This window comes from Cibotium barometz, chromosome 37 (assembly GCF_041138505.1).
Source record: "Cibotium barometz isolate CiBa-2024 chromosome 37, ASM4113850v1, whole genome shotgun sequence".
Classification (NCBI taxonomy): domain Eukaryota; kingdom Viridiplantae; phylum Streptophyta; class Polypodiopsida; order Cyatheales; family Cibotiaceae; genus Cibotium; species Cibotium barometz.
In genome coordinates this window covers 49,375,580-49,388,697 of record NC_141082.1, presented here as the reverse complement: position 1 = coordinate 49,388,697, position 13,118 = coordinate 49,375,580, and the positions used below count along the sequence as shown (strand labels likewise).

The 13,118-nt window shown below is 43.4% G+C and overlaps 1 protein-coding gene across 3 annotated transcripts in view; it reads right to left on the bottom strand.

Annotated features, from left to right (window-relative positions):
* Nucleotides 1–8,294, bottom strand: part of LOC147617358 (NAD(P)-binding Rossmann-fold superfamily protein) — a 59,376-nt gene extending 51,082 nt beyond the window's left edge. The window contains exons 1-4 of one of the 3 annotated variants that reach the window (XM_086777003.1): nt 8,142–8,294; nt 2,064–2,258; nt 1,751–1,921; nt 1,565–1,615 (exon numbers count right to left, since the gene is read on the bottom strand). In XM_086777003.1, the coding sequence (XP_086633129.1) occupies nt 1,565–1,615; nt 1,751–1,921; nt 2,064–2,258; nt 8,142–8,198 (474 nt within the window). In that variant the 5' untranslated portion in view covers nt 8,199–8,294. Of the gene's footprint in view, nt 1–1,564; nt 1,616–1,750; nt 1,941–2,063; nt 2,259–8,141 lie in introns of those variants that run through there. The other 2 variants (XM_086777002.1, XM_086777004.1) reach the window with 2 other exon arrangements.
* Nucleotides 8,295–13,118: the final 4,824 nt, after the last annotated feature.

The window sequence follows — 13,118 nt, the reverse complement described above, 5'->3', positions numbered from 1 at the left end:
GTACTTGGTTGGCAGTTGGAGACCAGCAGCTTGCCCGTGGTGCGGCCACCCTCAGGAGTCTCAGCAACATTGTCTTTGGGATTGCCTGAAGGCTCAATAGATTTGGCAGCAGATTCTCCACATCTTCACTATGGACAAGGCATCGACCTGGATCATTACATGGGGCACTGTCGTTTGGGCCACAGAGGCTAAAGTGGTCGAGGCTTATGACGAGGATGGGGGAGGGCTAGCCCTTCAGGTCTCTCACCATCGTATTTCAGCAGTACCAGTCACAACCCCACCTACAGACTACTGGCGACTAGGCTCATGCCAAAGATGGGAGATTTGTAATAGCATAGCAGCCTAGCACATTTGGCGAGCTAGATGCAGCGAGGCCATCGAGGGTACCCACACTCCGCCGGCTGAGACCATTAGGAGCATATGGCTCAGTATCATTCACCCCCTCCGAGGTTAGTGGGGGAAGTTACAGGGAGGTTCTGACCGCATGCGGAAGCAGCAGGAAGCTTTCTTGAGGCTTTGGAGGCCTGGCCTATTTCTCACAGATAGAGGTGGTGACCCCACTTGGCATTATAGACCACCTGTGTGGTTGTTCCCCCCCTCCAGCGGCCAGCCAGAGGAGAAGTGTCTCTTCCCCTTATGATCATTTGATTCCCGCCCTTAAATGAGGCGCATTTGTATTTAGCCCTTCGTGATTGTATCTAGCCCTTTGTGGCTGTTTTTTTTCATTAACTAATAGAAGGAACTTTTTCCCATTAAGAAAAAAACGTGACACCTCTTAAGGACACTTGGCATCATGCCTTGACATGTGACGTGTGGTGGCAACATATGCACACCCCTTGTAAAGGGGGCCTCTCCTATAAAAGGACCAATTATCATAATGCAAATATGCTTTCCACACAACTCGTGTCTTCCTCTTTAATCCCTAATTAATCCTCTGAATAATGAGCTGATTATCTTGCTGGTCAACATCAGTTGTGCTCCTTGCTCTCACTCTCTGCAATGGACCACCTCTTGCTCTTGTTCATTTCACCAGGGACCAAGATGCGAGTTATGCTAGACAAGAGAGATTGAGATGGAAGAGCATTACACATGCAAATGCCCAGCCTACTATGAGATATGCAGGAGATTCATTGCCTCTTCCGAAATGGTTTTGGCCACTTCTCACGAGTGATATGCAATGTAGAGATCAGAGATGTTTAGTCTTTGTATTTTTTTTAATGGAAATTTTTCGTCATTGGTAGGTCTTCTAAGGCTGCACCCATGGAGGCAAGGTCAACAGGACACCTCTCTGACCTCCATTAAGGACTTTTTTGGGACCTAACAGCCGATCACGTCAACCAGCACCCAGGGTTGCCTGAACCAGAAAGAGCATATATGTCACAGCCAAGCCCGTAACCCTCTGCTGGCATTCTCTCCCTCATACAACAAAGTTCTCATTTCAACATGAAAAACATTTAGCTTTCCACTTAAGCACTTTATAGCTTGCCATTCTTCGACCGCAATAGGATGTGGGTAGATAAAAACACATCCAATTCAATTGCAACTTTCAATTCTCTTGGCATACCATGTCTACATTTGAACCCAGCAGTTTCTTGGCCTTCTCAGCATTCCGCACCTGCATTTGAGAAAAGGTTCAAATAACATGCCACAAAACTCGTTGTTTCTCTTTCTAATTCAATAAGGAGGCAGTAAGAGCCAACTCTCAAGCTACTACAATCAAACTTTGATGCATCAAGACCAAAATACTTACCAGTACTCGTACCAAAAATCCTTTTCTCCGCAGGACATCAACCACCCTTTTCCCGACCCCTCCAGTTGCTCCAGTCACGAGGACCACTTCCATATTTTGAGCTTCCTTTTGCTGTATACGCTGCTCTTTTGCAGCAGACCCCGTAAATACTGCTGACAAAGACTCCAGGAGCTTCCACAACATAACAAAACTGCCAATCAGAATCTGTCACTTTGAAGTCTCATCTGAGAAAAACCTTAGATCTATCTAAAACAACAATGAAAAGGCATTGTATGTGTTTAGAAATGAGGGAAAAACTGCCGAAGTTGCATACCTTTCTCAGAGATGATGAAGGGTCATTGAAATATGTCACAGTCTTCAAGAATCTTCCAAAATCCCAGGGCTGCCTGCCACCATCTGCTACAATATTGTAACTTGTGTGTAATCTAACACAAGAAATGACACAATTTGTCTGTTTCAATGTTGGTGAAAAGCGAAGTCCAGGGAACTCAGAAATGAGGGAAAGCCCCTGCAGGTAGGACACACACCAAGATCTTTATAAAAAACCAAAGTTATCTAAAAGCATAACAAAGACAAAGGCTACAATTCTACATAAAGCCTGTCTACTCACCATATTCGAGGTCCACAAGTTTGGCTTGTAAAATGTTTCAAATTTTCCCCACACTCAATAGCTTCATATTGAGAGCTACTCATCTTTGAATGTTGGTGTCAGGCCTACTCCTCTCACATTCGAGGAGTTAAGCTCATTACTTTAGGATGAGGACACTTCTTGCACTGGCAGTATGGTATAGTAGACTTTTTTTGGGTAGAAATCCTGCTAATCTGTCAACAATGCCAAAGAACTTCTCTCGGGGTACTGGCTCTAAGCCCAAAAACACACAAACAAACAGCGCTTCTTTCCATCTCTTTCTCACACACCACCCATACCTTGATGCCATCAAATCCTTGTAAATACAAACTTCAACAGAGCAATCGTTTTAGGGAAAGAGAAGCGATGAGAGAAATACCCTGAATCCCAACATCCATGCCTAGACACCTATACCTTATGTCAACCTCTCTGTTAGGATTCATCCTTCCCTTAACACAGCTGAAAACACGATTAGTACTAAACCAAATTGTGAGGTAGCAGGCTAGCTCACCAGCCAACCACGGTTGGCATCCACCGATCTCCCTCAAGCCAAGGCTAGGGCTCCCGCACAATCCCATAAGCCCATGGCTAACTCCGGCGTCCCATACCACCGAAGCTTCCACGAAGGCCTTTGACATGCCAACCTATGTACTTGCCATGTGCACGGCATGAGCATGTCAGCTCTCTTGGTCCAAGCCAGACCTTCTCCCCACTTTGATTGGCCAACAGAGGCGGATCCCTCATATCCAGTTCTCAGGTCAGGTTCCTCATCATCCTTGGGCCATGACCCTCTTGCCTTCTCTTTTAGCTTCTACCAAGGCCTTATTCCTCCTCCTTTCAAATCTACCGAGTTGAGGTTTCGGATTCAACTCTGAATTTTTCATTACTTGTAGCTTTCGTGTGCGGAAGCAAGCAAACTAAACTCTTCTCTCCAGTTCTTGAAGATTTCCCCGTGTACTTCAGTGGTTTTGATGTATCTGAACCAATGGGAAGCATCAATCAATGTCCTTTACAAGGTATCATTGCATCTAGTACAAATAGTGCTTCCTCCGTATTTTTCAAATGTAAGCCATGGAGCTTCACCAAACATGGCACAGAACTTTCACTATCTAAGCTACTTTCACTTGATGTGTTTATTTGAGGTTGTATAACATATACTCCTGACTGCTCTCAACAGAAGCACAAAGGTCGATGACCATCCTCTATTAACTCTCTATCCACATACTTTGTTCCTCTCGGTGCAATGGTATGTCAATGGTAGCAGGTACATGCATCCAATTCTCACAAAATTAATGGCTTGGACGTGGGGCATACAACTGCTCTTCTTCAAAGTCTAGATCTGCTGGCTCTTTTGTTCTCTCACATAGTTCTACAAATGTTATTTGTGTGGTTTTGTTTAAAGAATTTCCAAACAACCCACCATCCATAGGGTGCATTTTCCATGTCTATAAGTCCACCTTTAGAATCTGGCAATCCAGATAAATTTGATCAGACAACCAGCCATGCACCAATGGCTTCCCTTATAAAAGATCTACCTAAGATGACATTGTAAGAGTCTCGTTGGCATAATAAGTTCATCATATCTAGGTGGTGTTCCACTATGGCACCATGGCTTCTCACCTAACTCTAATCCCTTCTTCATGTGCTCGGTAGTACTCTCGTCAAGTCATTGAGATCCCCGTGATCTCTGTAGAAGTGCATCTTTGGTGGGAGCTCTAAAGGTGTGACCCATGATACGAAGTGGACGGAGGACGGTGACTTAGCAGATTCACCTCAGGTATTGCAGCTTTATCTTGATGCCTTTGAGTTGGAATCGACTCTTGCTACGGCTCATTCAGGTTCAGCAGAGCATGGGTTTGGAGCATTGCCTGATGCTCAAGAGGGGGGTAGCACCTCCACTCCCTTGTTACAAACACGCTCAGTTTTTTTTTTCATCTAGGAGTCGCTTGGTGACATCTTTGTATTCACCCAAGGTACTGGAGGCTGATAGTACATCTGCTTATGGGACTTCTATGATATTGTGTACTAGTCACATGAGATGGTAAAGTTGGGTATGGTTCACATTCGGCCGCACCATGAACTATAACTGCAACTATGGATGGTTTTTGCCTTTGGAACTAAGGTATGACTGAGGAAGATTGGGACATTGATCTTTGTCATATGGTTCTGGCTATTCTTGACCACAGGATCGGTCAATTGGATATTGAGATGATGCTATTTCTGGAGTTGGTTTCCTTTGGAATGGAATGGTTTGGTTGAGCTCAAAGGCTACTGCAACCTGAGATGCATGTATATTGGTATGATACATCAAGTACTTTATTATGTTCATGGATGCATCACTGAGTGTGGCTCCTGCGGGATGGCCATGTGCAGAGTGGGTAAAGGATCAAGAGGGACATATGTGGGAAGTACTTCGTGGATGTATAGTTTAGATGCATTGAGTGCTTTCATATGCTCATGTTGTACCTTCAGTCGTGGGTCTTGCAGGATATCTATGGGTGTAAGGCTTGCGAGCAACCCTTAGACTGTTATTTTGGAGTGGGTAGAGCATCTTGAGGAGCATATTGTTTGCGAATGCATATATGTGTCATGCATATGTTTGTCATATGTAGTATGATGCATGGTTTTGTTTTTGGCTAACACAGGTTACGTGTTTCCACTTGGTTTTAGACTTTTGCTGCAGGTTATGAAGGAACAAGCACGAGTTGTCTGTCATTTTGATGTGACAGTATGGCCTTGTCCCACTGTCTTTCCCTTGTCTCCTGGGAAGGAAACGCTGAAGGGATGGCTTTGGAACGGATGCGATGCTGATCTGATGATGAAACGCAAATGCCCTCCAACACTGGGGAGGTGGATGCTCTATGCGTTTGCAGATCTGATGGACTGAACTGAACTGAATGCTGCTGAACTGAGATGCGATGATCTATGCCTTGAGATGAGAGGCTGAAAACGCTGATCTGAGATGCGATGATGGACTGAATAGGGGGATGCGCTTCTATTTATATGTGGGTACTGATGCAGGTCGGCCAGCCTTGCTGAATACTCACGACTGGCATAAATGCCTTAAATGCTTGTCGACTGCCCACCATGAATACCATGTGCTGTCGGCTGCCCATAATGAATACCTTACATGCTTATGAAGACTAAGGTGCTGATGTTGGTGATGAAACACCCCCATACTTATGTTGATAAATGCCTAACTAATACTTAGATGTCTGATTAATGCTTGATGATGCCATGCCACTTGTACACCGGATGGGTGTGCACGTGACAACTGTTACAATAGCATACACATTGTTCAACATCTCTTGCTGGCTATTGCCATTGTAAAGCCCATTGCTATTATAAAAGGTGATCTTGTCCACAAGCTCTTTCTACTCTCTCTCTTGTTCAGTTTATGCTTCCGCATGTGCATTCTCCAACACATCTTGCACCAAGATTTTCAATACCACGTGTATATAGGAGACAGATACCTTTTGGTGATGGGGGTGATGCATGATCTAGCCATTTACAATGTCATATCTCAGTGGCCCTGGTCCAGTGGCCTCACAAGCTTCCCTTATGGAGGAGGGTAAAGCACAGTGGTCTATCTAATGGGGTCTCCTGCTTTTGTACATCATGTACACGACTTCAAAGTCCCATCACCACCGATTGGGGTTGGGGCCATACATACTCGGCTTTTACCATTTCTTGTGTTTGCCCTCTACCACCCCCCACACCTCCCATCACCACTCACCCAAGTCCACTTTCATCATGACCTCAATCACATCTACGGGGCTCATTTAGACCAATCCATTTCCACGCTTGACCTTTCAACACCCCTTGCCTACACCATTTTCTAATTACACATCTTGCACAATGTAGGGTTGTGTTTGTGCACTAAAAGAAGTACAACCAGTCACTGGAATTTGAGATTAAATCATTGGTGCTACAATAGATGGCACCATTTCTCCATAAGGCGCCATTGACACATGATTGGGCAGATTGCTAGTTGTAGATTGAGGTGTTAGCTGAGTAGGGTTTGGAATGGCAATGAAATGAGGCAGCTCGCACCCCCCCACCAAACACACACACACACACACACACAAGGGGTTCCGATGTAGACAACATACTCCCCTAGATTAGTTGGCCCTACTTTGCATCACATTATAGCTAGCTTTGTTGTATTGATCAGAATCTCTTGCTCTTTCAAATGTCTATGCCCTAGATCAACTAGCCATTGTGGCCTTACGTAATTCATGAGCACTAAATTTCGAACCATCCACAAGAATCTCTTTTCAAATGCAACTCCGCTCCCTCCTACCTCATTCTATTAGCATACTTCTAAAATTTATCGATAAAATCCTTAAGTGCTTCGTCTGAAAGATGCTTTAACTCTTTGACTTGTGCGGAAACAGCTTCCAGTGTCCACACCATGTGTAGGCCGAATTCTTCTAGGAACAACCTTACCATGCTCTTCCATGTTCTAATATAGTCTCATGGTTGATTCAGCAACCACGTCATTGCCAACCCATAAAAGGACGTTAGAAAAAAATACTAGATAACTTCTTGGTGGACCAACAATGAGAAGTAGACTTTCTATGATTTGAAGAAAGAACTCGTGTCTTGCCCATGTTGATCATTCCAAACCTTAAGAGGCCATTTGTGGTTGAGTGCAATGCATGTGGTAATTGAATTGGGGCCATCTGGAATAAAGATAACTGATCATTGCTTTACGACCACTCAAAGTTACACACTACGGAGTTGACTAAAGGCATTTCTACGAAAGGGTTGATGGCTGTAACTCGTGTCCTCTCGCTTTTCGACTAAGTTTTTCGGTATAGACAACAAAACCCTCCCAGTTATCTCATTCTTCCTCTACACAATAAAACCTCTCCATTAGCAAGCACTCTTCTCCATTTGTACGGTCCTTACAGACAGCAGCACCTGCACGAGCAGCATCAATACCACCAGCATCATCTTGAGCAGTCGAGTTCCTCCAAACCTATCACCTATACAGCATTTGTACAATTCGAGCCGATGCCCAACTTGGGTAGGGCAATTCCTATCCGGAAATCCGCCGGTATACAAAGTTTTTAGTGGGTGCACCAGATGGCAAGTCCGACAGTACTTGGGCTCCTCCGGGAGTACTTGGTCTCTGTCATGCCCAACTCATGAGTCTTCCAAGGGAATGCCTTAAGGAAGTAGCGAAATCGTCTCTTGAGATTGGAGACGACGAAGCTAATGACAAAAGCGTTTCTCTGTTTGAGTCTCGAAAAACAAAACAAAAAAGCATTTGTACAACCACAAAACGCCTCCAGAGCTGTATGGACAGCTGGAATTGGTGTGCTGGCATTTTGGTGATTTCCTGTATCCGGGAAACCTATGTATTGAAGACCCGTCGCTTTTCTGAAAGTAAGGTTTTATGGATTGTATATCAATTTAAAGTTATAGGGAAAAGGATGGGGATGTGAAAAGCTTCAACATCAAAAGCCAACTCTTCGTTGATTGTTTGAGTGCTGCGCAACAGTCACAAGAAGGCATACATAAGTGATCCATAATCATTCTAGTCGTCCTGATTCTCTCTCTCTCTGTGTGTGTGTGTGAGAGAGAGAGAGAGTGTGAGAGTGAGAGAGAGAGAAAGTAACTGGTGTCACAAGAAGGCATACATACGTGATCCATAATCTCATTCTAGTCGTCCTGACTCTCGCTCCATGTGTGTGTGTGTGTGTGAGAGAGAGAGAGAGAGAGAGAGAGAGAGAGAGGAGGGAACTGGTGTCTTACTTGATCATAACGACCCCCATGAGCCGAGGAAGTAGCGAAGGCCGCCCCGAGAGCCATATGCCCACAACAATCCTTTCCAGTGGCGTAAGTAGATGGCGATCACACTCGCTACTACGATGCACACTAGGTTCTACGTATCCACACGTGGCATGTTTTCTGTCCAACCCATTCATAAACTAAGCGCTAAGGGCCGCTATGGACTTATTCACACACGCGGGATACCCACCCCGAGGAAGCTCACTTTTCAGGGTTTTTTTAGTTTGGCCGAAATCACACCAGTTTATATATATATAACACACACCCTACTCTCGTTATATGGGCGCACAACACTCCCGTTACACATACCCCATCGCCCATGTATGGGCAGGGGAGATTGCCTGCCCATGAATTATGGGCTGTGGATACCCCCACCGCATCAGCATGGGCAAGCAGGGGTATGGCGATGTGTAATGGGCCTGAGTAGAATTCAAAGCTGCGTCAACTCATTGGACTTCAAGTCCAAAAAGCATGACTTTGTAAGCAAAAATACCCCATTGAATAGCAAAGATCATCTTATATTGGTCCTCGAGAATCAATCATCACTTCATTGTCCCGCAAAACCATCCGAGAGAAAGCCATAGGCCTCTTTCCTTACTACTCTTTCTAACACATTCTCTCAGTATAAGGAAGTGTGTAGCTTGAAAATGATAAAATACCTCTGATTTTTCTTTCATAAGGTAAGACTAGCCGTAATCATCGATAAATGTAACAAAGTATAAGTTTCCTCCTATAGAAGTAGTCCGCATTGGACCACACACATCGTTGTATATGAGCTGCAATTTGTGATCAGCTCTATCTGTTGTATTCTTTGGAAAAGTTTGGTGAGAAAGTTGGCCAAGGATGCATCCTTAACAAACATATCTTGGTGGTGGATCAAATTGAGGAAGATCCTCTAATATCCTATGTTTTTGCAAAGCATCAAGCCACTACTAAAAGTGTGGCCAAACATGCCACAACTAAGTATCTTTCATTGCATTAAAAATGTCTGCTAGACAAGCAACATTACACTTGTTTATACATGTCTAATTTGTACAAACCACTGGTGGTTAAAGATCCAGTAAGCACAATCTATTTGTCATATTCTCTGTCAATAAATGGATAATACATTTATCAACTGAAAATTCAACATTAGGACCCCCCCCTCCCCCCCCCCCTTTGCTAGAGTGGGCATAGAAAGCAAATTCCTAGAACAAAAAGTATATTTTCAAGACAAAGATCCTCCACACTTGCAATAGTGAGAACTATCTCACCAATACCTTTGATGGGGTAAGTGGCATTGTTCACACACGAAACAGTGTGGCCATCTTGCATAGTCTCCATCTTGCATAGTCTCCATATGAATCCCACATCCAAGAGTTTCTGGATTTCCTCTTTGATGAGCTGAGTATATTCTCGTACTTAACACATCTCAACTCAGCCAATTGTATGCATTACAACAGAGGGGTGTACTCATTTCATGTCAAAATATGACCATGCAAACACGTCTTGATATTACAACAGAGGGGTGTACTCCTTTCATGTCAAAGTACAACCATGCAAACACGTCCTCATATTCCTTGAGAAAGATGAATGAGATCTTTCTCTTCATCTGGTGAGAGATCTTTTAAATTAGCAATATCCATAGATTTGGGTTCCTCCCCGAGGTTAGCTAGATCCACCTCCTTGGTGTCAACGAGCCCTCAAAAACTTCTTCTAGATTGTTTCTAGGGGATCGCCTTAGCCTTGTCACTTTGAATGACTCTCTCACCTATGTTGTAATTGTGAGAATGCTCAGGGACATGCCTTGATTTGCCTTCCTCTTCTTCCTTTGCCAAAGCTTTCATCCTAGCTTTGGCTTCTTTTTCTTTTCTTACCAACTTCTAGTTCTGTTTTCGCCTAGCTGAACGGTTATGTTTTTACAGTTCTTTGGGATTGAGTAAGATGGGGAGGGATTGTGGCCTTGCATAAGAAGGAAGGCATTTTTGTTAGTTGTTCTCTCCCCTCTCTATTAACTTCCCACCTTTGAATAGAAGTCTTCATGGGTTACCACAACTCCGAGGTAACAGAGCCAATCATGGTCATTTTTAATCGCAAGGGGTTCTTCTGCAGGAATTTTGATAGGCTTGACTTTTTTCCTCTTTTTTGAGCCTCTACTTGGTTCAACAATGCTTGTATGAACCATGCTTGAATTCTCAAGGGGTTACAAGGGTGCCTGAAGCTCAATTAAAGTATCTAGTGTCTTCCTTAAGGACTTTTCAAGCTCATAATTCCTTAGGCTAAGTTCTTGTTATAGTCTAAATGGGGTCTCGGGACTCTAGATAAGCTCCATGGTCATGATTGGAGTGATTTCTTTCAGCATCATAAAAATGAGAACCACCAAGGTATCTATTGTTGCAATTCTCATCTTCTCCAAGCTTGGGAAGATCTTTAACATTGAAGTTCAGTTTCGAGGATGACAAATCATCAGATTGGGCTTTTCGACAAAACAAACACTTCTAGCTTCCTCTTCTTCACTTCTATCAGTGGTGGTAATAGAGTCTTCATCCTCTACAGGATGCTTTGTAACTGGATGGTGACTCTAATTTCTGAGATTGACCTTCATGGTCACTTCTTTTTTGCATAAATAGACATGGTCAATTCCCAAAAGTCATAGATTATTCTAAGGTGTCTCATAAATGGTCTTCCTAAGATCAAATCATACGTTGTAAGCTATTTGAAGTCCATGAAAGCAAAGAGAGGTCAATCCACATGAGCCCAACTTTTTGATCCTAACCATGCCCATGGGTAAGGTAAGATTTCCATCAGCTAGCTTGATTTTGGGGTTAGTGGAGGCAAGGGTTGGTGATCCCCAATTCTCCCAGTGTCTTATTGTAGGTCTGTTGACTCTTGCACCACCATCTAGGATAGTAGTTATCTATGTTGAGCTTAGGACTCCTATGGCTTAAAGAGCTCCAAGGTAGCTTTAAGACAATAGCCCTCTCCTTACACACACCCTCACACTCCCACTAGCATCAATGGCAAGGCATATGGGAGAGAAGAAATAGGGTTAGTGGAGGCAAGGGTTGGTGATCCCCAATTCTCCCAGTGTCTTATTGTAGGTCTGTTGACTCTTGCACCACCATCTAGGATAGTAGTTATCTATGTTGAGCTTAGGACTCCTATGGCTTAAAGAGCTCCAAGGTAGCTTTAAGACAATAGCCCTCTCCTTACACACACCCTCACACTCCCACTAGCATCAATGGCAAGGCATATGGGAGAGAAGAAATAACACACACACAATCACACCCACATACACAAGCATGGAACTACCAAGAGGCAAGAGAGCATAGAGCTAGAGAGAGAAAGAGCACAAACGCAAGAGCTTAGTTCTCAATCCAACCCAAGAGAATTTCCCTTTATCATTAGATAAGTTCACTTGTATACAAGTACAAGTCACTTATTAGTCTTGTGCGCGTCGAGACTTCACTGACTTTTGGGTGCCCTAGTAGACCTTAGTTTAGTTTTTATCTAATGTAGACACAAGAGTGTGGGTGCATGGGATGCCAACTTCACATAAGGCATGGCCATCCCTCAGGTTACAAATTGAAGTCCAATTTTATGTAAGATCACAACACAATAGAGTTAATCCTATCTCGCTTAGACAAGCATATACACATGGGTATGCCACCTTGAGTCCATAGCTATTTTATAGCTTGCATGACCTTGATTGCTTAGGTTTATATGGCTTTGTTCATTCTTTATTGCTTGATGATGGCTTCTTTCACTCCCTTCACTTAGTGTTGATGTGGCCCACGAGTGTGGGAGTGATGTTGGGTGTCCAATTGGAAAGCCCAAATTATACCACACTCACTAGCACAAGACTAACCAAATACACCACACTCACTAGCATAAGACTAACCAAGTGAAGTGCACTTACCTTTCTCATATCGTAGGGAACTTCGATGCCTACCCATGGTCTTGGAGAAGAGAACCATATTATAGCAAGCTAGCACTTGAGAAGACCGCCTCCCATTGTCACCACATGAGTTGTTTATGTTGAGCTTGGGCTTTCCATGGCTTGAAGTATACCTTCTTGATGACTGCTTTTAACAAAACAGCCACTGCATCATCTTCATCCATTCTCGCATTCATGCTGATGCAAGTTGAGCCATAAGGCCCTTCAAATGAGAGATAAAGGCTCCAATGTCGTCTCCCTCCTTGAGATCCAAGCTAAAAAATTCAATTTTAAGTGAGATCTTGGAATTCTTACCCACGAGCTCCATAGAGCTTGTCAAGCTCATCCCATTTCTCCTTTGTAGTCTCGTCGGAAGCTAGTCCACATAGTGAATAAAAGCCTCATCAAGATGAAGTATGATGATGGCTTGTGCCCTCTCATCATCTTCAATATCTTCAGCCTTAGTTTGATCAATAACCTTAGTGCTGGAGATGAATGGCCAAAAACCTTTGGACATCATCTTGTACTTGACAAGAACTTGCCAAGTGTGGAAGCCCTCTCCTGAGAACTTCTTAATTTGGGTGTTTTCTTTTGACATTGGGTATTGAAGGGAGATTACAAGAGAGTAATGGACTGATTTATGAAGAACAAAACCAGAAAATTTGTGATGTTTTGGCTTAAGTAGAAAGAGAAAGGCTTATGAGAATGCAACAACCCTTAATCAAGCCAAGGATGTTGCATAAAAAAGGAGATTAAGATGGTGAAGCTTATGGTTTAGCACTTAGGGTTTGTGCCCAACCACTAATTCTGATGGAGAGAGCTTCATTAGTGTCAAGGAACACTTTCTTTGGTGATTAAGATCACCATTAGTGTTTAGTAACACTATTAGTGCTTAAGAGCACATTTTTAGCATCAAATGACACTTGTATTAGTGATTAAATTCACCATTAGTATTTAAGAACACACTTAGTGTTTAGAAACACTCTGAAATGGCTCCCCTTTGTTGGATTAGTAGCATCATTAGT